Here is a 23839-nt window from a genome sequence, read left to right as displayed (position 1 = left end):
GTTCCATGTACCACAGGTGTGGCCATAAAAAGAAAAAAGAAAGGGAAGGAACTTACCCCGAAGTTGAGTAATTGACTTAGAAATCCCATTGAAAATCACAAAGGAAGAGTTCCCACTCTGACACAACAGTATCAGTAGCATCTCTTCAGTGCCAGGATGTAGGTTTAATCCCTGGCCCAGCACAGTGGGTTAAAGGATCCAGTGTTGCCACTGCTGCACCTTAGGTTACAACTGTGGCTCATATCTGATCCCTAGCCTGGGAACTCCATGTGCCTAGGGACGGCCAAAATAAAATTAAAATAAATAAAGGAGTGCTGCTGCCATGAGTTAAAAATCTGACTGCAGTGTCTCAGGTCACTTTGGAAGTACAGGTTTAATCCCCAGCCCAGCACAATGAGTTAAGCATCTTGCATTTCTACAGCTACAGCATAGGTTGCAGCTGTGGCTCAGATTCAGTCTCTGGCCCAGCAATTTCCATATGCTCTGAGTGCAGCCATAAAATTTTTTTAAAAAAAGAAAATCCCGAAGGAAAGGTAAAGGCTCCTAGCTGATTATAGTCCTTTAAACACCTGAGTGTCTGTGGTCCACCTTGAAGCAACATTGGTGTTTATACGAGAGCACTGGGGAGCTGACCTTCCTGCCTTGCCCGTCTAAGAGCAGAGCCTCTGATCTCAAGAGTTAGTCTAGCTCACCTGCTTTGGAAACCGTCTGTCTGAGCAATGTGCCAGGTGCCAGCCCTGGCTGGTTTCCTCCCCTGTTGGTTCTGAGTTTTATTGTTATTAGTAGATGTGAGCGTATGGCACCAGAACTGAGTGTGTGTGGGTCTGCGTGTGTGTAGGAAAGGAGGAAGCATTTCATGTCAGCGTGATTGCTGATTAAAGAAAAGGTCACTTTCTTCCCAGTGCCTTGAAAGAGCCCACTTTAACAATTCAGAAGGTCACAAAACCAAGATGGGAAGTAAAAGAAGGCGTGAGCTCGAGGCCTGTTCATGTTCGCCTGACAAACACTTGAGAAGGGAATGCCTAGGGGTGCCCTTGTGGCACAGCTGGTTGAGGATCCGGCGTTGTCTCTGCAGCAGCTCTGGTCACTGCTATGGCATGGGTTCCATCCCTGGCCCAGGAACTTCCACGTGGAAGTTGGGTGCAGCCAATCGATCAATCAATCAATAAAAGCGATATATTATTTTTTAAAAAAAGAAGAAGGGAATGCCTAGTGCTCCCGTCATAGAGCCAAATTCAGAGAGACCAGGAACGAGGGACCCCATAGCCAGTTTGCTCTGGTCCCAGCATGAGCCTTGTAAGATGAGTTTTGTCCTTGGATCGCATGGAAATCAGCCCTGCATCATGATAGGGTCCTTCCTCCCTTCTATCAGTGTGATTTTGAAGGCAAAATTCACTTCCTATTTCTGGGGAGGATGGTGCCATGTACTTCACCAACAGCCTGAGACTTTGCTTCTGGGCCAGATAGAAATAGGGACAATCAGGAGTACCTTTGACTGCCAGCGATAGAAAACAACTCATCCCATATCTTCACTTGGGTCATTTACTTGTCTCATATAACAAGCAGCCTAGTGGCAAGTGGTTCCAGGCTTGGTTCAGCATCTCCACACTGTCCTGTTGCTGAGGGAGAGTCTCTGCAGCCCTCTTCCCCTTTCATGCACAGCTCCGACTCCAGTATCACATCCTCACCCAGTGGTTGGCCTTTACAAAGGGAGGACGGGACAAACAAAGGGGTCTTCTTCTAAGATGCAATCTTATATCATTTCTTAGGGAGGAAGATCTTCCTACATATATAGCCCCGCCCAGTAGACCTTCCCTTCCATCTAAACAGAAGTAGGTCATGTGCCCACCCCTATGCCCATCAGTGGCAGAGAAAGATGGGGTTGTAGTAACAGGATGAAGCCAGCCATGAATTCATTGCAAAGTTCTGGAAAGAGACCCACCTTTCCTGCTCACTGTTCCATGTCAGAAATCAGAAAGGACATGTGGTTCTGTGAACAAGGAAAAGGCAGGGAGAGCTGGGAGTGGGGTGGCAGTCGATGAGATTGACAACCACTGGGGTCTGCCCCAGTGGCCACCGCAATGAGAGTCTATAGCCCTGCCTGGGACATCATAGGCGACCAAGGACAGGAGCCTCTTGGGGCTCTGAGCCTTGCATCTATATTGAATTAGAGGCAGAGGCAGTGCAGACAGTAAGGGGTCTCGAGCTTCCAAGTCTGAAAGTGAGCCCAGGCTCTGCCAGAAGGCCAGACGCTGGAGCACATCAAGATCTTTGTCCAAATGACAAACTGCCAGGCTACAGTGGATTAGCTCAACTCTGGTCCTGGCAGATTTGTGTGCTTTAATGTTTGGCTGATTTGAATGGAAAGGCCATGGATTTGTTTCTTTGCTTTGTCCTTTTTCTCATGGCCAATTGATACACTAAATCATTTTTTTTAAACGAAGGTTTGTTTAAAGTGTTTGTAGCAAGGATATGAAGAAGGAAAAGATGCCTGACCTGGCCCCGCTTCCACATTTTGCTGGGCACCAGCCTCCACGTGGGAGAACTCCCTTTCTATGGTTTCTTACTTGGCCAGGAAGCACTTAATGTGAAAGTGCAGAAAAGAGTTTTTCATCGGGAGTACCAGATTTGATGGGCGGCAAGATTTTAATGCATACTCCCCCCCAGAACCTAAGCAGAAACAAAACAAAGGGAAGGTCTTGCATTTCCTCCTCAGAACTGTTCCAAAGGCTGGTTCCAGGAAGGGTTTGTGGAATGAATGCCAACCCAGCACTGTGTCTGGGATGGAGGCCAGGGAGCTGCTGGGAGAGGCCTGGAGGAGGGGAGAAGCTGCATTTGAGTTATAGTGTCATTTTAGACTCGCCTAAGCTCTGACCAGCCAAATGTCACCTTCTCAGAGGCCACTTCTTGCATTTCTGTCTGCTGGCCTTCTGGTTGTCTTAACAACATTATCAACTGACGTTTATTAAACGTCTAAGTGCTCATATTTCAGCTCTATGCTTTAAGTGTGATAGTTTGCACTAAACACTTTGTGCAACCTTATCTCTGTAATCCATCCAGCCTAAATCTCTACTATCCTCACATTGAGGAAGAAGAAGAAGAGAATGGGGTCCCTGACCTGTATACATTTATAATCATCAAGACAGGCACAGAAACATTCCAAATTATGAAGTGATTCTCAGGTGAAATGTAGTGAGGTACGTCTAGGTGTTTCTGGGAGTTCAGAGTAGTAAGGTGACTCAGCCACTGGAAATGAGAGGGTTTTGCTTGTTTGTTTGTTTGTTTTTCATTTTCTGGTCCCACTTGGGGCATGCAGAAGTTCCCAGGCCAGGGATCAAACCCGTGCCTCAGCAATGACCCGGGACACAGCAGTGACAACAATGGATCCTTAACCCACTGAGCCACCAGGGAACTCCAGACCTGAGAGTCTTAATTAGGGCCCTGAGAGAGTGGAGAATTAGAATGGGCTGAGCAAAGAGGGCAGGGGATGGCTGGCCGAGGGAATGGTATGAGCGTGAGCTTGGAGGCAGTGGTGTGTCCCAGGGCAGAGCCTGCAAGTGCTGATGGGAGGGGATATGAGGTTAGCACCTGGAAAGGACGGAGTTTAGCCAAGTTGGCGGTGAAGTGGCTCTGTGGACCACAGATAGGAAAGTATGGCCCACTGGCAGGTGAACATTAGAACCAGCAGCTTCCTGATGAGAGGCAAGGAGCCACCAGCTTCTTTCAGAAGATGGTACATGTGACAAGCCCCTGGTGCCAAGATCTTGCCCTGACTGCTGGTTGCTGTTGGTTTGGCGTTTTTTTTTTTTCCCCAACCAACAAGGCTGGCTCAATCCCAAGTACAGAGAGGGTAGCCCTCAGTGCCACTGAAGACTGAATGTCACTATTGTTGAGTCATCCTGGGAGGTTCTATAAAAAAATCTAGGAGCTTGGAGTTCCCGTCATGGCTCAGTGGTTAACGAATCTGACTAGGAACCATGAGGTTACGGGTTCAATCCCTGGCCTTGCTCAGTGGGCTAAGGATCCGTCATTGCTGTGAGCTGTGGTGTAGGTCGCAAACGCAGCTCAGATCCCACGTTGCTGTGGCTCTGGCGTAGACCATGGGCTGCAGCTCCGATTAGACCCCTAACCTGGGCACCTCCATATGCCAAGGGAGCGGCCCTAGAAAAGGCAAAAAGACAAAAAAAAAAAAAAAAAAAAAAAAAACTAGGCGCTCAAACAGAAGCACCACAGAAATATTTTGGCTTTGGTACTATTTGCTTCTTTATTTTGAAGAAAATTGTACCCCTGTGTGTTTTTATGCAAATTTTATTTTTCTCCGTATGGCTGATATTAGCGTATTAACCTGTAATCAAAATTAAAATGTTTCTTTTTCCCTCACAGTTTTGCTCATTCGGGAGTCGCCTCATGGGACGAGGGTACTATGTGTTTGACAGAAGATGGGATCGTTTTCGATTCGCACTAAACTCCATGGTAGAAAAACACTTGAATTCACAGATGTGGAAGTAAGTGAGCGGTTTTTGTGCAATATGAGGTCTGAGATCTGAACCCCAACTTTCTAAATGAATGTCTCTGGCTGGCTTTCCATTGAACAAAATGATTCTGAAATTGGGGTTCGTGATTAATTCTTAAATGTCAGCCCCTCTTTGTGGCTCGCCCATAGTTTTACAGAGACGTGTAGGATATACTGTATGTTTTGTCTTCTCTGGAGGTCACTTTGGGGTTGCTAATATTCTCGATAAATGAAAAGGTATTAGATAAGACCTCGTTTATTTAACGGCATCCAAGGGCCTTGTTGCTATGCCTGAAAGCATCTAAGGATATTGAGAATATGCTTCTGTCTGTAATGTGAACGCTACGATGTCCATACGAAAAATTTCATAATGGTGACGGAACAATTTATGATGGCTTAATGTCCCGGGGGAAAAAATACATGCAGCGGCCAACAGGGCAGATCCTGGGCCATGTTGTGAAGTTGGTTAAGCTTGTCTTTGGCCCTTCCCACGTACTTCTGTCAATCCTAACCCCAGCTTACATCCCATTTCCCCTCGGCCCTTTTATCCTCCAACACCTCCTGATGTGTTAACGTTGTGGTGGATTTATAAAAAGGAAAAGGCTGTCTTGACTTTGGGAAAGGCTATTGTGCAGAATGACAGGCTAGACCCACTCCAACCACAGCACATAAGGATCCGCCATTCCAGCCACTTGATAACACCAGGCCGCCCCCCTGGCAGTCCCCAGCCCCCACTCCTGCCAAGGTCAGCTCCTACAATAACATATCCATAGCATTGTGGACCCCTCAGCTCTAGGCCTCGATGGTCCAGGAAAGCCAACACTCAGCCCCTCATGCTGCTCAGTGCAGTCCAGGAAAACATTGTCCCAAGACGGGAGGGTGGGGTAGGGTGGAAACAGTATTCAAAACCTGCCCTCTCCCAGGCAGTGATGGCACCTCAGGCTCTATTCACCACGATGCTCAAAGAACTTCCAGCACTTGTAGAAGTAAGTTCCCCTGAGCCTGCAGTAAGCCCTCGTGGTGGACTTAGGACGACCCGTTGACACGTCCTGTGAAGTCGGAAAGGGCCACAAGAGAAGCTTAGCATTTCTTCTCACTGAAGTGACTGCCCAGTGTGTCTAAACGGCACCCTGCCATCAACCCTGTGTCCTTTCTCAGAAGCCGCCAGCCGGCTGCCTGTGGGGTTACCGTGTTCCCAGTCACTTGGTGACTTAGCCTTCTGTGCGCGTGCCCCCAACGTGGCTGCCAGCCCTGGTGACCCCGCAGCGCTTTGCTCTCCTGTGTTGTGGAATTGTAACCCCTGGACACGTGGAAGGAATGTGTTGATCTGTATTTCGCTGCCTGGTGTCCTGTCGGCTCAAGCTCCATATTCCTTTCCTCCTCAGGCACAGAAACCCGAGCCCCAGGGCATCAGGTCCCTCCCCCCTTTTCAGGACTTGCCTAACCAATCTGCTGTCACTGAGCAACATTGGGGCTGCCTGGGTGTCAACTCTGGAGAGCGTAGCACCCCGCTGCCCTCTCAACCTCGCTGCCCAAACCCCAGGCCCCGACGGGCCCGAACCTGGAGGGATGGCAGCCGATGGGGGCGTGGAAGACATTAGGAAGAAAAGGAACGGCCAAGACTCTTTTTTCTTTAACAAGCATTTAACTCTGCATCAGGAGACGCCAGCACAGTATTCTCTTTCAGCCAGGTCAGCATCTGGATGTCCATGCCAGCTGGCAGGGGAGGATGGGCACTGTCAGTAATTTATTCGCATCTGTGGGCTTTTGTGTGGGACTTCCCTAGGCCGGCGTGCAAAGCTTAAACTGGGACACAGCCCTCCACGCTGAAATCCACTGCCATTTGGCACCTAGAAAAACACAGTAACTGTCTAGCACGGGGGAAGGGGTTCTCAGAGACAGTGAGCTGCCATATACCCCTCACCCTGCTTCTCCCTTGCCCCTTCTCCCCTCACTTACGATGAGCAGGGAGAGAAAGGAAAGCAGTCCACAGCATGCAGACAAACAGCACCCCTCCCAGTGCTGAGTGTCAGCCAGGACACACCGAGGACTTCAGCTCTACTGGTCAGCGTAAGCCGAAGCCTGAATTTATACCATTAAATGGGAAATTAACAAATCGGGACAGAGTAGACCTTAAGTTCGTCCATTAGGGTCCTCTCTAAATGAGCCATCTGGTATTTGTAAATAACTTTCCATTACAAGTAACTGCCAAACCTCTGCCCACATGGATTTCTATCCGTGCTTCAGCCAATGGGAAACTTGAGTCAAGGAAAGATTGAGCGGGATGCCTGTAGAAGCACAGGAGGCATCCGCCAGCAGAGACGGCGCGGTGTGCTGACACCCCACGCTCTGAGAAATGGGCCCTGGTGCTGTTAGGAAGGGGTTGTGTGCTGTGCCAGACAGTTCCAAGGGCATGTTTAGACCTCTCCGGTCTGATTCATGGGAGTCCTTGCCCGGCATGCATAGTTATGTTGCTGCTGAGAGTTCACCTGCTCATCCATCCACCACCCCACCCATCCATCCATCCATCCATCCAGTCAGTCAGTCATTCATTCATTGCAACAAGTACTAATGGAGCCCTTGTTTAGCGTTGACAGGATCTTTTACCTTCTTCAGGCTTGAGAGGAAATAGATTTTCAAACACTATCACGGCCACACTGGGTTTGGCAACATTTTTCTCCTATATTTGAGCTCTTCAGTCGGATGTTTTCAAGGACGCTGCGCTTTTGTATATTCAAGGATTCCTCTCGATTCTGCCCTAGAGATGGAAGCCATAGGCGACACCAAATCACAGACAGAAAACTGAACCCTCAGAGAGAGCAGCGCCAAGGAGGTGTTTCTTCCTCAGTGGCGCCTCTTTCCAGGGCTCCCGGCCTCGTCCTGATATGCAGCAGCGAGGGGGCCTCCACGGGGAGAAGGGAGGCCCCATCTCACACCTGCCCGCCTTCAAGTGCTGCTTTCCAGGGAGCAGAGCTAGTTTCTAATGTCGAGGGAGCCCCAGCTACACTGGAAATGATGTCCAGGGGACACGGGGAGCAGGAAGGAAAGTGAGAGACCAGAAGGAGCCAGTTTGAAGATACTCGCCTGACTCTTGAGGCCAGTATCCCTTCCCGAAAAGTCAGGGACACAGTGACACTGAGGCCCCCATGCTCCTCTCCATCCCCAGAGTAGCAGCAACATCAACCCAGGCCATGGTTTGAAAGTGGAAGCTGTTTCTTTCCAGCACCAGTGAGAAGAGTGAGTGTGCAGGGAGGCCCAGCAGGCCCGTCCACCTGCTGCTGGCCTGGGCCCCACAGACCTTAGGAGCCAGACGTGACTCCCAGGTCGCCCCCTGCTTTCAGGAAGACCCCCCCCCCCCCCGCCTCATGCGTACGTTCTCCTGTATTTATCTTCAGAACAGGCTAGACATTCCGGATCCCCTTCTCTGGATACATGAGGGTCCCCATTCTTCCACCCTCCCCCTTCCTAACACCAGGACAGGAAGACCTGTTGAAGGGCAGCCACACCCCAGTGAGAGCTCCTTAGTGAGAGCTGGGGCAGAGTGAAGCAAAGAGGGAAAAAACAGAGCCCGCAGCCATGAGCTGACGTGGAAATGCGTCTCCACAGGGTAAACCAGGGCTGCAGGTCTCAAACGCAGGAGGACACTGGGCCATGCGGAGAGGGGTGATTCCCAGGATGCTTCCAGCCAAGAGCAGGCTGGGGAGCAGGGTACAGGAGGGGCCAGGAGGCCCTGAGAGGTGGCGGGCAGAGGCTGCAGGGGTGCAGGGGGACCACCTGGCCCTCGCGTGTAGGCGGCAAAGCCCCATCCTCACACTTCTTCCTTCAAGCCAGGGCCTAGGTGTGAAATGATCACTTCTCATTAAAAACCACCCTCATCACTACCAAGGGGAAAAAAACGGAGGGGAATACTGTTGGGGAAATTTATATTCTAAATAACATTCGCCTTTTATTCATGAACCCAAACCAGTCATTATCCAGTAGCCAAGCATGGAGCAAAGGATCTGAAAACCTGAAAGTGATTAAAACTGGGTTGCTGGATGTTGCAATGGGGGGAACCATAGGGAAGGGCCATAATTCAGATTTTGCCATCCTTCAAGGCTTCATTTTCCATAGTCTGGTTCCGCTAGGGTTTTCTCTGTAGCCCTGATGCTCACGCTTAATCGAGCTTCTGGAGCAATGCCAAGCCTATTTCTCACTGTTTCTCTTTCACTCTTCTCTCATGTTTAGGAAGATCCCTCCTGCGGCAGATAGCCCCATGCCCTCGCCAGCAGCCCACATCACTACCCCCGTTCCAGCATCCGTTTTACAGCCTTTCAGCAACCCCAGTGCTGTGTATCTTCCTTCAGCTCCCATCAGCTCGAGACTCACCTCTTCTTACATAATGACATCAGCCATGCTCTCAAATGCAGCTTTTGTGACATCGCCGGACCCGAGCGCCCTCATGTCACACACCACAGCTTTCCCTCATGTGGCCGCAACCCTCAGCATCATGGACTCAACCTTCAAGGCCCCATCTGCCGTGTCCCCGATACCAGCCGTCATCCCTTCCCCATCCCACAAGCCATCCAAAACCAAAACCAGCAAATCCTCAAAAGTCAAAGACCTGTCCGCCCGTAGCGACGAGTCTCCAAGTAACAAAAAGAGGAAGCCGCAGTCTTCGACTTCCTCCTCCTCCTCCTCCTCCTCATTATCCCTGCAGACACCCCTCTCGTCCCCATTATCAGGGCCCCACAAAAAGAACTGTGTCTTGAATGCCAGTTCAGCTTTGAACTCCTATCAGGCGGCCCCTCCCTATAACAGTTTGTCTGTGCACAACTCAAACAATGGGGTGAGCCCACTCAGTGCCAAACTGGAGCCCTCAGGACGGACCTCGCTGCCCGGCGGCCCCGCGGACCTAGTGAGACACGTGGGCTCGGTGGGCGGCAGCAGTGACTCCTGTCCCCTCTCTGTGCCCTCCCTTGCAGGGGACCTCTCTCTGGCCTCACACAATGCCGTGTCTTCTCTGCCCCTCTCTTTTGACAAATCAGAAGGAAAAAAGCGTAAGAACTCGAGCTCTAGTAGCAAAGCCTGTAAAATCACTAAAATGCCTGGAATGAATAGCGTTCACAGAAAGAACCCGCCCAGCCTTCTCGCACCGGTGCCCGATCCCATTAACAGCACCTCCTCTCGGCAGGTAAGGGACTCATCCTTCCAGGAGCCTCCTGGCACCGCGGGGGAGGGGGGCCAGGCAGTGCCCCCACCCCCCCACCCCCGCTTAGCCCAGACAGGTAACACAAGCCTGGGTCCCATCCTCATTCTCCCCGTGGGCAATTCCACCCTCTGCTCTGAGAGTAGTTTATTTAACCCACCACAAGCGAGGCACTGTTCTAAGTCCTATATAAGTGTCACAGCAACCCAGCACAGTTGGTGCAGGTGTAATCACCACTTTACAAATGTAGAAACCAAGGCAGAGAGATTCCAGGTCCCCCACCCCACTCTCTTGCACATCTGGAGTTCTGAGGACCATCTTATTGAAGAGGTCTATTGCCAAGCATTTTTATCTGCTCATTGGCACCCCCTTAGGAAGAACCTGAGACCCAGGCAGATGATCTGATGACCCAGGTCCACTTTTCCTTCCTACAAAGAGGAGGGTGGGTGCAAGGGGGTCTGGGAGAATGTGATGTGGTCCAGGAACACATGTTTCTTTCCCTTGAGCTCTGTTTTCATCCTCGAGTCTTCCTCTCAGGCTGGGGAAGCTGCTTAGGAAACCTGTCCCATGCGGGTGCCCTCTGAATGAAGAGAAGAGGACGGGGGCAGGGAAGGACAAGCCAGGACAGCACGGACAGACTGTAGCTGCAGTCCCAGGTTAACAGTCACAGAATTCAGTGGGCCAGACCGGAACCAAGCCCAGCCCCATCTGGGGAGGAAGCCTTTGGGGAGATGACAGGCAGTTGTTAAAAAGATATTTTCATGTTTGCATCATCTTTGTGTGAGCCTTGTGAAAACCTCCTGAAGAGAACATTTTTGAGGGGGATTCACAAAGCACAGGTAAACACTCAAGAAACAGCAAGTTGGGATCTCAAGGGCCAGACAAACTGCAGCCCGAGGCCAAGGCTGAGCCGTGGGTGGGGGCTACATAGGTCCTCTCATCAGGGCTGGGGCACTCACACACATCTTTAGTTCCAGGGATGCAGGGGAGGGCGGCCAGCACCCACAGGGACCCACCTGAGACTAAACTGCTGGTTGGTGCCACCTCTGGGTCCCAAGGTGGAAGGCAGAGCCAGGGCTTCTTAAACTTGAATACACTTGAATCATTGAGGGATAAAGAAAAGATTCTAAGGTAGCAGGTCTGGGGTGGAGTCTGAGAGTCTGCATTTCTAACAGCCTCCCAGGCAGTGCCTTTGAACTGGTGTGCAGGTCATACCCTGAGCAGCAAAGCTCTAGAGTCACTTTTTTTTTTTTTTTTTTTTTTTTTTTTTGGTCTTTTCTAGGGCCACACCCTCGGCATATGGAGGCTCCCAGGCTAGGGGTCGAATCAGAACTGTAGCTGCCAGCCTATGCCAGAGCCACAGCAACGCAGGATCCAAGCCACATCTGTGACTTTCACACAGCTCACGGCAATGCTGGATCCTTAACCCACTGAGCAAGGCCAAACGATCGAACCCACAACCTCATGGTTCCTAGTCAGATTCGTTAACCACTGAGTCACAGTGGGAACTCCTGAGTCACCCCCATTTTTGATGACGTTCTAACAGCTTGTGGGAGGGACTCTGTTCCAAGCACTTGAAGTATTCATTTAATCTTCACCTGTTATTATCCCCATTTTACAGTTGAGTAAAACTGAGGCACAGGAAGATTAAGCAATGTGCTCAAAGTCACACAGCGAGTAAATAATAGAGCTGGAATTTATACCCAGGCACGTTGGCTCTGGAGTTTGGGCTTTTAACCTCCATCTTCTGTATCGAGTGAATGTGGCACCGTTGATTCTTTGGTCTGAGGATCATATGAAATGTTTAGTAAACAAGATGAGTTAGTCAAAACCAGTGGCGAAAGGAGCAGACAAGCCTCCAGCAGAGAGTGCACATCGGGAAGGAAACCAGAAAGGCTGATGCACTGAACAGCTGCCTTGGATCTAGTCAGTATTGGTTCTCCAGTGCAGGTGATACCCTGGTGCTTATCACCAGGCCATTAAGAAAAGGCTTTATCCAGGGTCACCACCGGTGATTTCCTGGTGTTAGGGAAAGACCTTTGGAATCTGTGTTGATTCTGCTGGGAGACTGGGAGAGGCACGGCTTGAGGTTGAGAAATTCAAGATAAACATGATACGGGGGCCAATTGGGGATCTATTTAATTGTATCTGGTAGGTGTAAGGCCAAAATATGCCATAGAGATATTAAGTGGAACAGAAAAGGGGAGTTCCCTCGTGGCTCAGTGGTTAAGGAACCCGACTAGTATCCATGAGGAGGCATGTTCCATCCCTGGCCAGGTTAAGGAGCCAGCCTTGCTGTGGCTGTGGTGGAGGCCGGCGGCTGCAGCTCACAGCAACAGAAACCAAGACTGGGAATGTAAGGCAGGTGTCTATGCGAAGGCGAACTGACATACAGGATGAGCTCTTTTTAGGAGCTGCCTGAGCACAAACAGGCTCCCCTGAGGACCCAGCCCACTGGGAGCTCAGGTCAATCACGAGAAAGGGGAGGAGCCCAATGGCCACACTCCCCTACCCTGTGACGGCGGTCCTAGGAGGACCAGAGCTCCGGCTCCCACCGAAAGGGGAAGTCCAGTGCCATCTTTTACTGTTTTCCTTAGAAACAGCAAGGAGTGTGCTGGGGAGACTGGCTCCGAAAAAGACGATGGGCATTTAATTCCCAGCTGGTCCGAGGGAGTCTGGGCTTGAGGCGAGGTGGGTCTGGGACTGCAGTCCCAGGTGGAAATGCTGGTCCTCCTCCCTGAATCTTGCCGTCTGAGCATCTGGGAAGCACAAGTAGGAGTCACTGCTGTGGCTCAGATGCTGCCCAGGTAGGATCTGTGGCCCTGGGAACTAACGCACACAGCGGGCTCAGCAAAAAAAAGTAAAGTTCCCCTCCATTCTGCTTTCCTCCGGGGATGAGAGGGGCATCATCTAGGCCCCCTGAAGCATATTCATTTTCTCTGCCATTTAAGGTAGAAACACAAGTTCCACACAACGGGAGGAGAGCAAGGGCGGTACTGAGCACCTGCCTCCTCTCCGTGCGACGCCTGGCATCAGTGCGTCTCTCCCAAGCTGGCTCTTATGTTTGAGCAGGGCTTCACTGGTATCTTTCAGGTTGGGAAAAGCAGCAGCCTAGCTTTGTCGCAATCCAGTCCTTCAAGCATATCCAGCCCAGGACACAGCCGACAGGTAAGTTACTGGGGGCAAAAGTCCATAAAGTCATCAGCAGGTGGAAAGAATGTGGCCGTTGGGGTCAGACCCTGGCTTAAATCTCATCTCCAGTTAAGGTGCCCAAAGCCAGGCCTGCTAGTAATAAGCCGTGTGCCCATGGGCAAGTTACTTCCCTGTGCTTCAGGTTCCTCACCTAGAAAATGGGGCTCATAGCCCCGTCTCATGTGGCTTTTGTGAGGATTAAGTTCATTTATTGACATTGAAGCCTCTACAAAATTCCTAAGCTATAACACACGAGTATCGCCGTGATTATTAGCAGCTGTATGCTAAGCAGAGCACTTCTCTGAGTCTATTTTTTCACCTGTTAAATGGCAAAATGGGTACCTACCTCCTAAGGTTATTGTGCAAATGAATGATGCTGCTGTTGACTGAAGGGCCTTGCTCCCGGCACACATCTGTCAGTGCTTTCTCAAGGCCTCTGGGGAGCGGTAGCTACCATTCAGGATGTGGTCTCCTGGTGGGACTCTTCAGGGTAGATGTAGGAGTTTTTATAAACTTGAGGTGTGAAAACAGCTGATGTAGAAGTGCTTTTCTCCAGTGGAGTGTATGTATGCACATCTGGAGCAGGCCAGGGAGGGTGGGGAGTGGGGTTGTGTGTGTTCTACGTATAGAGCTATTACAGTGTGGTTTGTCTACACTTTGGCCTTTGGAGTTACCCCACAGATCTTGGGTAGAGTTTGGGTGAAGGGTACAGGGAACAGTTTTGCATCCCCAGATCGGGGAGTGTGTCACCACCATTTGGAGTCACTGTGGCCCCGTTTGCACCACAACACTTGCAGCCCATCTTCTGTGCTTCATGTGGGGGAGGGGCTCCAGCAGTTTGTGTACAACAGGCCTCCTGCACGGGTTGCTGGGTGTGCCCGGAGACTCCGCTTTGACCCTTAGCAGGCACCTGTGCAATGGCCCAGAGGTCCCAGCACACCTGCTGTGAACCCCCACCACCGGCAGCCAGCCTAACCTCACAGAATGATAATAGCAACACCTGCCATTTGTTGAGCCCTTTTTCTGCAGGTGCTGTGCTCTGCCTCACATACATTCCATATGCTTGCACCTTTTAACAACCTGATTGGGTTGGGAACAAAATGGTTAGTCTCATTTTATAGATGAAGATAGAGGAACTTGAACCAAAACCTCCATGTCCAAAGCCTGCCTGCCTGACCCAGCACTATACTTCTTCCTTAGGTAATTCTCCATGCTGTCTGTGGGTTGGATAGGAAAAGATGAACAAATAGTGGGAAAAACCAAGACAGCTCAGTTATTCCGGTCCTCTGTCCTGGAAAGGAGCCCCGTGAATCCCCGGGGTTTGTCCCTGCATTTTCCTCCACAGCTAGGATCTTTGTGGCCACCTTCCATTTACAGAGTCCATCCATCACCTTGTTTGCTCACCAAGGCTACCTTTTGCCAAATGCAGGAGGTAGGATGGCATCCTTTTTTATTATAGATGAGGAAACTGAGGCTCCCTTCTTATATTCTCTTGGATAATCCCACATGTATGTTTTTGAAACAAGCTTTTCTTTTCTTTCCTAGAAGACCACAAACAGAACGGGCAGGATAAGGACTCTTCCATAACAAGACTATGAAGCCACTTCCAAACCAATGCCTGGCCACCGGACCCCACCCTAGGAGGCATAGGCTGGAGGAGGGAGGGAAGTGGGCAGTGGGGAGAGTCTGTTTCCTGCGTCCTGCCTGTGGCTCTAGCCTTTTTTCTTCTTTTTTTTAATTGACCAATTTTTAATTTTGAGGAAAAAGGCAAAAGAACGTGATTTTGAGATTTACAGAAAAAAAATACCAGTGTTTTGTTTCCGTTCTTTCATTTGCCACGTGTATACCTTCTTCCAAGTTTGGGGTCACTCCTAGCTTCTGATGCTGCTGCTGCATCCTTTCGCTCCAACCATAGGAGCAGACATTGCAGAATGTCCATTCCTGGTTACATCATCTGAAACTCTTGAACTTGAGCACATGCAGTGCTCCCTTCCTTGTCCTTTCCCACCTATCTCTTCCATCCCCTCCTACCTGTTACTCTCTAGGTCCCCACTGGCCATTCGAGGAGCAAGCTCTCCCAAGCTTCCCTTTAGATAGTGTGCTGGGGGAGGGGCTTTGCCGGGGGAGCAGCCTGTGATTGGGGAGCAGAGAGCTGGAGGTGGGCTGAGTGCCCTCACCAGGTTTCTAGGCTGCCTAGCACAGCAGGAGGAGCCCGATGCTGTAAGCAAATTTGAAAATAGTGGTCATTTAATGATGGGGCTTCCTCAGTACCACTGCCCAGTTGTGTAGCTCGGAGAGGATGTGCGGGGTCAGGGACAGGGACGGGAACCAGCCTGGGAGGTGACAGGAAGATAGCCTCAAAAGATGGTAGGGACTGAGTGACTGGGTTAATCTGATGTGTAAGGCATCCAGGCTGCAAAATCCCTTCCGAGGCACCGTGTACGAGGGCGCTTAGCCGAGCGAGCCACAGGGAAGGAATTCCAGGGAAGAGGGTACGAGACCCCAAGAAGTCACTCAGGAGGAGGCAGGGTGCCCCCTGGGCTAAGCAAGAGGAGAAAAGGCAAGGCCAGAAGGAAGGGCCTGGGGAAAAGTCGCTGTAAAAGGTTAACTGCCAAAGCCCCAGTGGGAATAAACACTGGCCTCCCCCCCATCCCCCCATCCCCACCCCCACCCTCACCCCCCACCCCCGACCTCCACCTCCACCTCCGTGCTCTGGGCCACAGGGCCCTGTGGACTCAGCACATCCCTAGATCCGCTCATGCTAGGTTGTGAGAGGCTCCCACCCCGATCCAGCCACCCCAGGAAGGTAAGACCACTGCTTCTGGAGAAGAGCCATGTGCAAGATTCCGAAGGGAGCAGCTGGAGGCTTGCAGCTATAAAACTGTTCACACTGGAGTTTTGAAAGAAACAACAATACCATAAGCTCTAATTGGGAATCCTAATCAGGAAAGGAATTCATGACGTCTCATAGGTTTTTCTGTGCTACGAATCATGTCACTTAGTGTAAAGGTAGAGATACTAGGAGGTTTTACTTCAGCCCTAAGTCAGAAATGAATGCCAGTTTCGCAGCTGGATGTAAACCCTCATCCCCACCCTGAAGTTTTCCTCTTCTTTCCCATTCCCCCCAAACCCAAAGATCAGACTACTATTCAATTTTACCATATGATCGGATTTTTTGAAGATGGGAGGCAAACGGAGTGATTTGCATCAATGGAATTGCACTGACAGTGTTTCTTAATAGGATTACTAAAATTTTTAATATAAAATGAAGATTTTTTTTTTAAAAATCAGGAGTTGATATTAGGTACTAGGACATTAGTTCAGATGATTTCATTTTTATTTCTACAGTGTTAAAAGTGCACTTATATGCTGGTTTATTTCCATCTTGGGAAAAAGAGACTACAAATTGAAGGGAAGATTATTACTTTTTCTTTAAAAAAAAAAGGTTAAGGCAGATTTTAAGACTTATAAATGTTTAAGAAATTATAAACAAGGTTAGACCCTTTGAAAAAAAAGTTTAGAAAATATTCTTAAAGTAAATTTTTATAGTGTTAATTTTGTAATAATTTATGTTTTACTATATTACAGAGCTAACTGACCAGAATAGTTTCAGAAACAATATGAAACTTAGGAAAGTTGAAGCAATGTTTATATTTTTAAAATGTTCTTTGAATTATGTTTTTATTGTACATTTCTTCAGACTGAAAAGTATGTACATATCTTTGTTATTTTTGCACAATTTTTGTCTTGTTCGGTTTTAGAAGTCTTTTTTTTTATAATTTATTTTGCATTGTCATACTTGCAGGAGTAAAAACAAACAAACAAACAAAATCTCAGCAACAAAATAACCCTCTGATTTATAAACTCTTACACTCAAAGAGGGAAAACAAAGGTTGAGAGATTAAGTGGCTGCTTCTGAGAAATGCTGTCTCGACAGGGACTAAAGGAGCAATTCAATGGATCTTAAACATTTCAGCTCTCTACATCTTGAGTTGCAAGCTGGATTAAAGAGGCTCCCCACTGAATGCTGCTTACTTGGTGAAAGACTGGCTCTGACCAAGGTGAGGACATTTCTGGAAAACTGAGCAAAAAGGGAAAGCCCACGGTGTTTCTTCCTTCACAGTCAACTACAGGTTTACTTTATAATGATGTCATCCAAAACTCACAGCTTGAAAAATGGAATGCAAATAAAAGGTTTTCTTTTGGTTTGTTTGAATGGAGTTCAACTGGACCAGCCTATAAAGCATTATTATTAGGGGGGTATCCTTCGGGTACTTCTGTTCTGCACCCCCAACTCAGCCCTCTCTCCCAGCCCCTTGACTGCACACACCCTCATCTGCCTGAAGATCTCATGACTTGTCGCCAGCCATAGAGGCTCGAAAGCTCTGGTTGTTAAGCGTAACGCAATGCATAGACCTGTCAGCCATAAAAAAAAAAAAAAAAAAAAAAGCGACTTGGATAACTTGTATGCCTTCTTTTGTATCAATGTACCAATTGTAAATAATGCTGATCAACCTTTGTAGAGAATAGTTTATACGGCATATTCTATTATTGCTGATTCTCAGTGAACCCTTGTTTTAAAAAAGGAAAAAAAAGAAATTTTCTATTTACACCTTCTATTTTGTTATGCTGTCGGCCCATGGCACTTTAACAAAACTCTGTGGGTTTTACGTAGCTGGTCAGTCATGGGGTATATTCAATAACTGTTGTTGCACAGACGAGAATTTGCACCTGCTCATTTGTCCTTTCCTACTACCGATTTTAGAACCTTTTCCAGAAGAATTTTGAAGAAAGCATGTCCGAACATTCTAAACAAATGCCACACTTGTGGAGTGGGTTTCTTTTCTACGATCCATATTTTGTAACACTAAGTATTTTCCTTCTTTGTCCCGCACCTTTATGTATTAGCACTCTCAGATAGAATTCATTCCATGCCTGTGATATTGTAAGCAGAATAAATGTCTAAAGTAGGTGTAAATAGTAAATTCTATGGCTTACAGTTTTAAAAAAGAAAGAACAAACATGTATCTATTGATACTGCCGTGGTTTAGCACCAGGCCTGGAGACATTCTCCAGTGAGCGATTGGGTTTTGGGTTTTGGGGGTTTTTTTGCTTTTTTTTTTTTTTTTTTTTTTTTTTTTTTTTTTGTAACATGGCTTTGTAAATAAAATAATTTATATGTTTGTAAAAAAACAAAGTCTTTGGGTTTTTATAAAATGTAGATTTCGGGTATTGTTTTTTATTCGCGTGGGTGTCTGTGTTCTTACCAAGTGAGCCTTCCTGCTGGAATCCACATTCAAGGAGTGGAAGAGGAAAGAGTGAATTCATTCAACAAATATTTATAGAGCATCCCGGCTGTGGCTGCCCCCGAGCTAGGCACTCTGCTCAATGATGAGAAACAAACACAGTCCCAGCTGCTTCCTGAATGCTCCTTGGTCAGGGAGACAGTAAGTAAACACATTATTAAATGTGTAATAATTGTATTAATTGTATTAATTGTGGCAAATTTGATGGTAGAATTTAGTTCCAGGAGAGAGGAAGTAACAGAAACTGATGTAAAATGGGGTTGGGGGTGGGGTGTTCGCTCGCAGAGAGTTCCCTCTGAGGAAGTGAGCTGAAGGCAGAAAGTGTCAGGGAGATAATCCCAGGCTGGTCCATGGTGGGAAAGACCTGGCAAATTCCTGGAGCCTGAGGGAGATCCACTGTGGACAGCAGGGAAATAGATGGACAGAAGGCACTGCCAGGTCACAAAGGGTGTCTTAGAGTTTGGATTTTATGCTCAATCCAGTGGGAATCCTTTGAAGGGCTTTCCATGGGGGCATGGCATGATCTGATCTGTTAAAAGATCTCTAGCTGCTGTGTGGAGAATCTATCAGAAGCTATTGCAAGAGACTCAGACATGTTAGTGTGGTCCCAGGATGGTGACAGTAAATAGAGAAGAGAATAGATTCAAGATCCATTTACATATAAAATTGACAAGACTTGCTTAGGAATTGGATGTGAGAGTAAGGGAAGGAATGGCTCCCGTCTTCTGGTAGAGTAATTTTTTTTTTTTTTTTTTTTTGTCTTTGGTCTTTTGTCTTTTTAGGGCCGCACCTATGGCATCTGGAGGTTCCCAGGCTAAGTTTCGAATCAGAGCTGTAGCCGCCGGTGTACACCAGAGCGACAACAATGCCAGAGCCGGGCCGCATCTTCGAACTACACGACAGCTCACGGCAATGCCGGATCCTCAACCCACTGAGCCGAGGCCAGGGATCGAACCTGCAACCTCATGGTTCCTAGTTAGATTTGTTTCCTCTGCCATGATGGAAACTCCTGGTAGAGTCATTGTATCGGGTGGAGATGCCATTTCTCCATGTGTTCTTCAGAGGAAGAACAGGGTTTGGGGGAGCAGGGACAGGCAAAAGGAAAGTTGCCTGAAGATCAGAAGTTCTGTTTTGTGCATACATGTTTGCCCATGTGTGAAAATGCTGTGAACCCCCAAAGGTGCTGTGTCAAGAATGCTTGGGATACACAGGGTTGATGCTCTCAGTATGTCTAAGTTCTCCAATTTTGGGAATCTTTGCTATATGGATGATATTGAGAGCGACAGGTATGAATGTGATTACTCAAGAGAATGTAGGGAAAGAAGGGCAGACATTTAGAGGTTGGGTAGAAGCAGAAAACTCCCAAAGAACCCCAAGAGGAAGCTTGCACAGAAGAGAGAACCCCACAGACAGTGGTTCCCTGGAGACTAGGACTGTAAGGTGCTTCAAAGTAGGAAGAGTTAGGTGTTCCCTTGTGGCACAGCGGATTAAGGATCTGGTATTGTCACTGCAGCAGCCCGGGTCAGTGCTGTGTCACGGGTTCAGTCCCTGGCCTGGAACTTACATATGCCATGGGGGTGTCCAAAAAAGAAAAGAAAAAGTCAACTGAGTTAAATATTGCTGCAACATGGAAGAGAGAGATGGTATTGAGTCTAGGGTCTTGCAGCGTGGAGATCATTGGTGACTATTAGTTTCCCAGGACTGCCGTTAACAATTGCCACGATTTGGTGGTCTAAAATAAAATAAATCCATTGTCTCAGAGTTCAAGAAGCCCCAAATAAAGCAGTTCTGCACTCCCTCAAAGGCTCTGGAGGAGAATGCTCCCCTACCTCTTCCAGTTGCTGGTGACTCCTTGCAGTCCTCGGCCTCCCCTGGCTTGTAGATGCATCACTTCCATCTCTGCCTCTTTCTTCCAATGGCCTCCTCCCCTGTGTCCCTCCTCCATTTCAAATCTCCCACGGCCTTTCTCTAATAAGGACATCTGTCCTTGGACTGAAGGCTCACCCTAAATCCTGAATTGTATCCTCTCAAGATATTGATGTTGTTACATCTTCCAAATAAGTTCGTGCTCACAGGTTCTAGGGATTAGAATTTGAGCAAAGTGACTTTAGCAAAGCAGGTGTGTCAGGGAATTGAAGGAAATTCAGTTGTGTAGACAAGGTTAGAAGGCACGAGGGAGTGTTTGGATTTTGTTTCTTTTTGTTTTTGGTTTTTGTTTTTCAGGATCCACATCATGATTCATAGGCTGGTGAGGCTGGGACAATAGGCAAGAGAGAGAGGGTGAAGAAGCAGGAGAAAGGGGTGATTTTTTTTTTTTTTTTTAAGGGAGGTTTTTGAGAAGAGGGACATGAACTTGAACACATGTGGAAGGTATTGGCCTTTGTAGTGCAAAAAGATAAACCAGGACATATTAAAAATCTTAGAAGAGTTTTCACAAAAATGGATTCAAATCAAGCAGCGCCAAACCAGAAGTGGTTAGAAGCTCCACCAACAGGAACTGGGGAGACTTTAGAGAAAAGGCGGAAACAAAGTAAGGAAGTTGCTGAGTGGCTGTAGTTAAAGCCTCGTTGGCTGTTTGTGATTGGTTGTCCCTAGCATTTTGACTTACAACCTTGAAATATTTACAGGCTTAGATTCTGGTTTGCTTACATAGGCTTCTAGGGCATTAGAGCATCTCAGCCTAATGGCCTCTTAGTTTAATTAATTTAACAGTTGTCAGAGGGACACTTTCTCAAGAGAAATGGGGAAGAAGTCAGCTTGCAGATTCACTTCTGGGAAGACGAGGGATTTCCCATCTGATAGCTTCCACGTTCTCAGTGAATGTGGAGCGGGTAAGTGTGCCTAAGAGCTCAGAAGAGTTTGAGAAGAATAAAGAAAGAATTAAATAGTTACTAATGAAACTGGATTGTCACACAGCGTTGAGAACACACAAGATTCGTGATCAAAGCGGAGTCCTGGCAGGGAAATGACAGTCATGGAGAGTGATTTGAACACACCAAGGGCAGAGCAAGGCCACCAGGAGCTAAGACTCTCAGACAAACTAAGGCAATTTTTTTGTCGTTTTGCCTCAAGGCCTAAGTGTGACTACTTTCACTATCGTGCAGGAGCCAAAAAGCAGAGGAAGCAGATTTGTAGGTTGGTACAGAGAAAGCACAGTTGCAAATAAATGTTTGTATAACTGGATTATGCACAGCCACAAAACATCAGTGTGGTGCTTCTGGCACCAAGGCTGTCATTTTTCCCTTGGTTCTGAGTTTTGTCCGTGACTGGCCATCAGTCACTTCTCTCGCCTGGGTGACCGCTAACTCCATTTTGAAAGGAGATTTTACATCCTTTGTTTTCTAAACCTGGAAATCTGAGAAGCCTCCTTCAAAATAAGTCATAGGCTTGTGTGTGTGTGTGTGTTTGTGTCTTTTTAGGGCCACACCCGTGGCATATGGAGGTTCCTAGGCTAGGGATCAAATCAGCTGTAGCCGCCGGCTGACACCACAGCCACAGCAACACCAGATCTGAACTGCATCTGCAGCCTACACCTCTGCTCACAGCAATGCCCCTGATCCTTAACCCACTGAGCAAGGCCGGGGATAAAACATGCATCCTCAAGGATACTAGTCAGATTCGTTTCCACTGAGCCGAGATGGGAACTCCAAAATGAGCCGTAGGCTTGAGGAATCAATGTGTAAACCAGAAGTAATCTTGAAGACTCTCTTCTGCAGGTGAGGAAACGGAGACATAGCTTGAGAGGGACCAAGAACACAGAACTGGCTTATGAGCAACCCCGCTCTTTCAATCTGGTGCTCTTTCCATTTTATCTCCCTGCCTCCTGTAGAAATAAACTCTACCCATAGACCTTTCTCCAAGCCGCAGGTGGGTATTTCGTTAAAGGTAGTTTATAATTCTATATGTCTCCTAGTTGATTTACTCAGCTCTCTGGAATTTATTTTACAGTACTTCATTATTTTTCTCCTTTCTGAATTTTCCCATTAGGCAATAACTTCTTGCCTAATGGATTATTACTGCTTTCTGATCTGTTTGGGACTATTCCAGAACATCAGATTTAATAGATCCATGTTCCTGAGCAAAGTTCCCAGGAATATATTTCAATAAGTTTATTTTCGAAGTTCCCATAGGGGCACAGCGGAAACGAATCCAACTAGGAACCATGAGGTTTCGGGTTTGATCCCTGGCCTTGCTCAGTGGGTTAAGGAGCTGGCGTTGCCATGAGCTGTGGTGTAGGTCACAGATATTGCTCGGATCCTGCATTGTTGTGGCTGTGGCATAGGCCGGCACCTGTAGCTCCAGTTTGACCCCTACCCTGGGAACCTCCATATGCCGTGGGCGCGGCCCTAAAAAGACAAAAGTCAAAAAAATAAAATAAAAAATTTTATATTCATTACATCTTCGTAAGCCATTCAACTAGAAAAATCAATGAAGAAGGTATAAAAAAAAAAAAACCCTGAATGCCTCAAAAATCCAGTCAGTCCCAAGCAAATCTGAATCACTACCGAATGACCGAAGATGCCAACAGCTCAGAGGCACCACATTTATTGTGACAAATGAAGTCAAAAAATCTGATCTGGGGTCATTAACATTGGAAAGGTACTCAATTTTAAAAAATTCTGAAACGTCCCTGGGTTGCTTTTTTCACCTTTAAGTATTTCAGTAAATTGTCCATCACAGCAACATGATCATCACAAAAGCATTTGCTTTTTTTTTTTTTTTTTTTTTTTTTTGTCTTTTTGTTATTTCTTGGGCCGATCCCTTGGCATATGGAGGTTCCCAGGCTAGGGGTCGAATTGGAGCTGTAGCCACTGGCCTACGCCAGAGCCACAGCAACACAGGATCCGAGCCGCGTCTGCAACCTACACCACAGCTCACGGCAACGCCAGATCATTAACCCACTGAGCAAGGGCAGGGACCGAACCCACAACCTCATGGTTCCTAGTCGGATTCATTTACCACTGCGCCACGACAGGAGCTCCGCATTTGCTTCTTGAGCCACCTGAGCAAGCTGCTCACAGGGGAAGTTGCTGTGAAAATGGGAGCTTGCATGGTCTGTATTAGGGTTTTCATTTTCTCTCCACTCACTTCATTTCTCTGATTACCCAGCATATCTTACCTATCGCTATGCCCCTCCACTGCCCCTGCCCCAAATCTCCTCCATGTTCCTGAATCATCCACATGCAGTGCTGGGGGCTGGCAGGCAGAGGGTAACAATTCTGGCACATTATTGGAATAGGGCAAAGGCAGAGCCCCATGGAAGTGAAGAGAATGGAGAGGAAAAACATGATTCTGAGATTTTTCTTTGGAAATCATCACAGGATGTTTTTGTTTCTGCTTGCAATTTTCACAAGGCTTTTAGTTCTGGCCAGCTCCCTAAACTGAGAAGGTTTGGATCCAGACTACATGCACAGCACTGGGCCTGACTGGCTGCTGGAGGACATACTAGCGAGGGTCCCTCCTGCAGCGCTCGCCTCCCAGCATTTGGAGGATGTTCCAGCCAGGTCCTCACTGAGCCCAGGCTTGTTTTACATTCTAATTAATGAATTGGCATTCAAAGTAACCTTGGTGAATTAAAACCATGAATACAAACAGGCAGATTGATAGCACAGATATTACCTTTGGGGGGTTCAAGGGAGG

General features: G+C 47.9%; 1 protein-coding gene across 49 annotated transcripts in view; it reads left to right on the top strand.

The window, feature by feature from the left end:
* The window catches only part of ATXN7L1 (ataxin 7 like 1), a 462010-nt gene extending 444518 nt beyond the window's left edge, over nucleotides 1–17492 (top strand). For 14 of the 49 annotated variants that reach the window (XM_021063503.2, XM_084977362.1, XM_084977364.1 and 11 more), the window contains 5 exons: nucleotides 4384–4505; nucleotides 5899–6204; nucleotides 8741–9686; nucleotides 12795–12869; nucleotides 14439–17492. In XM_021063503.2, the coding sequence (XP_020919162.1) occupies nucleotides 4384–4505; nucleotides 5899–6204; nucleotides 8741–9686; nucleotides 12795–12869; nucleotides 14439–14480 (1491 nt within the window). In that variant the 3' untranslated portion in view covers nucleotides 14481–17492. Of the gene's footprint in view, nucleotides 1–4383; nucleotides 4506–5898; nucleotides 6205–8740; nucleotides 9687–12794; nucleotides 12870–14093 lie in introns of all 49 variants that reach the window. The other 35 variants (XM_021063506.2, XM_084977375.1, XM_084977368.1 and 32 more) reach the window with 8 other exon arrangements.
* The last annotated feature ends 6347 nt before the right edge of the window (nucleotides 17493–23839 follow it).

Source organism: Sus scrofa, chromosome 9 (assembly GCF_054392235.1).
Source record: "Sus scrofa isolate SSC_HxYL_T2T_F1_AM1 chromosome 9, Sscrofa_HxYL_maternal_Yorkshire_Landrace_v2.0, whole genome shotgun sequence".
Classification (NCBI taxonomy): domain Eukaryota; kingdom Metazoa; phylum Chordata; class Mammalia; order Artiodactyla; family Suidae; genus Sus; species Sus scrofa.
Note: the sequence above shows the minus strand (reverse complement) of the source record. Positions and strands in the feature narration are given on the sequence as shown.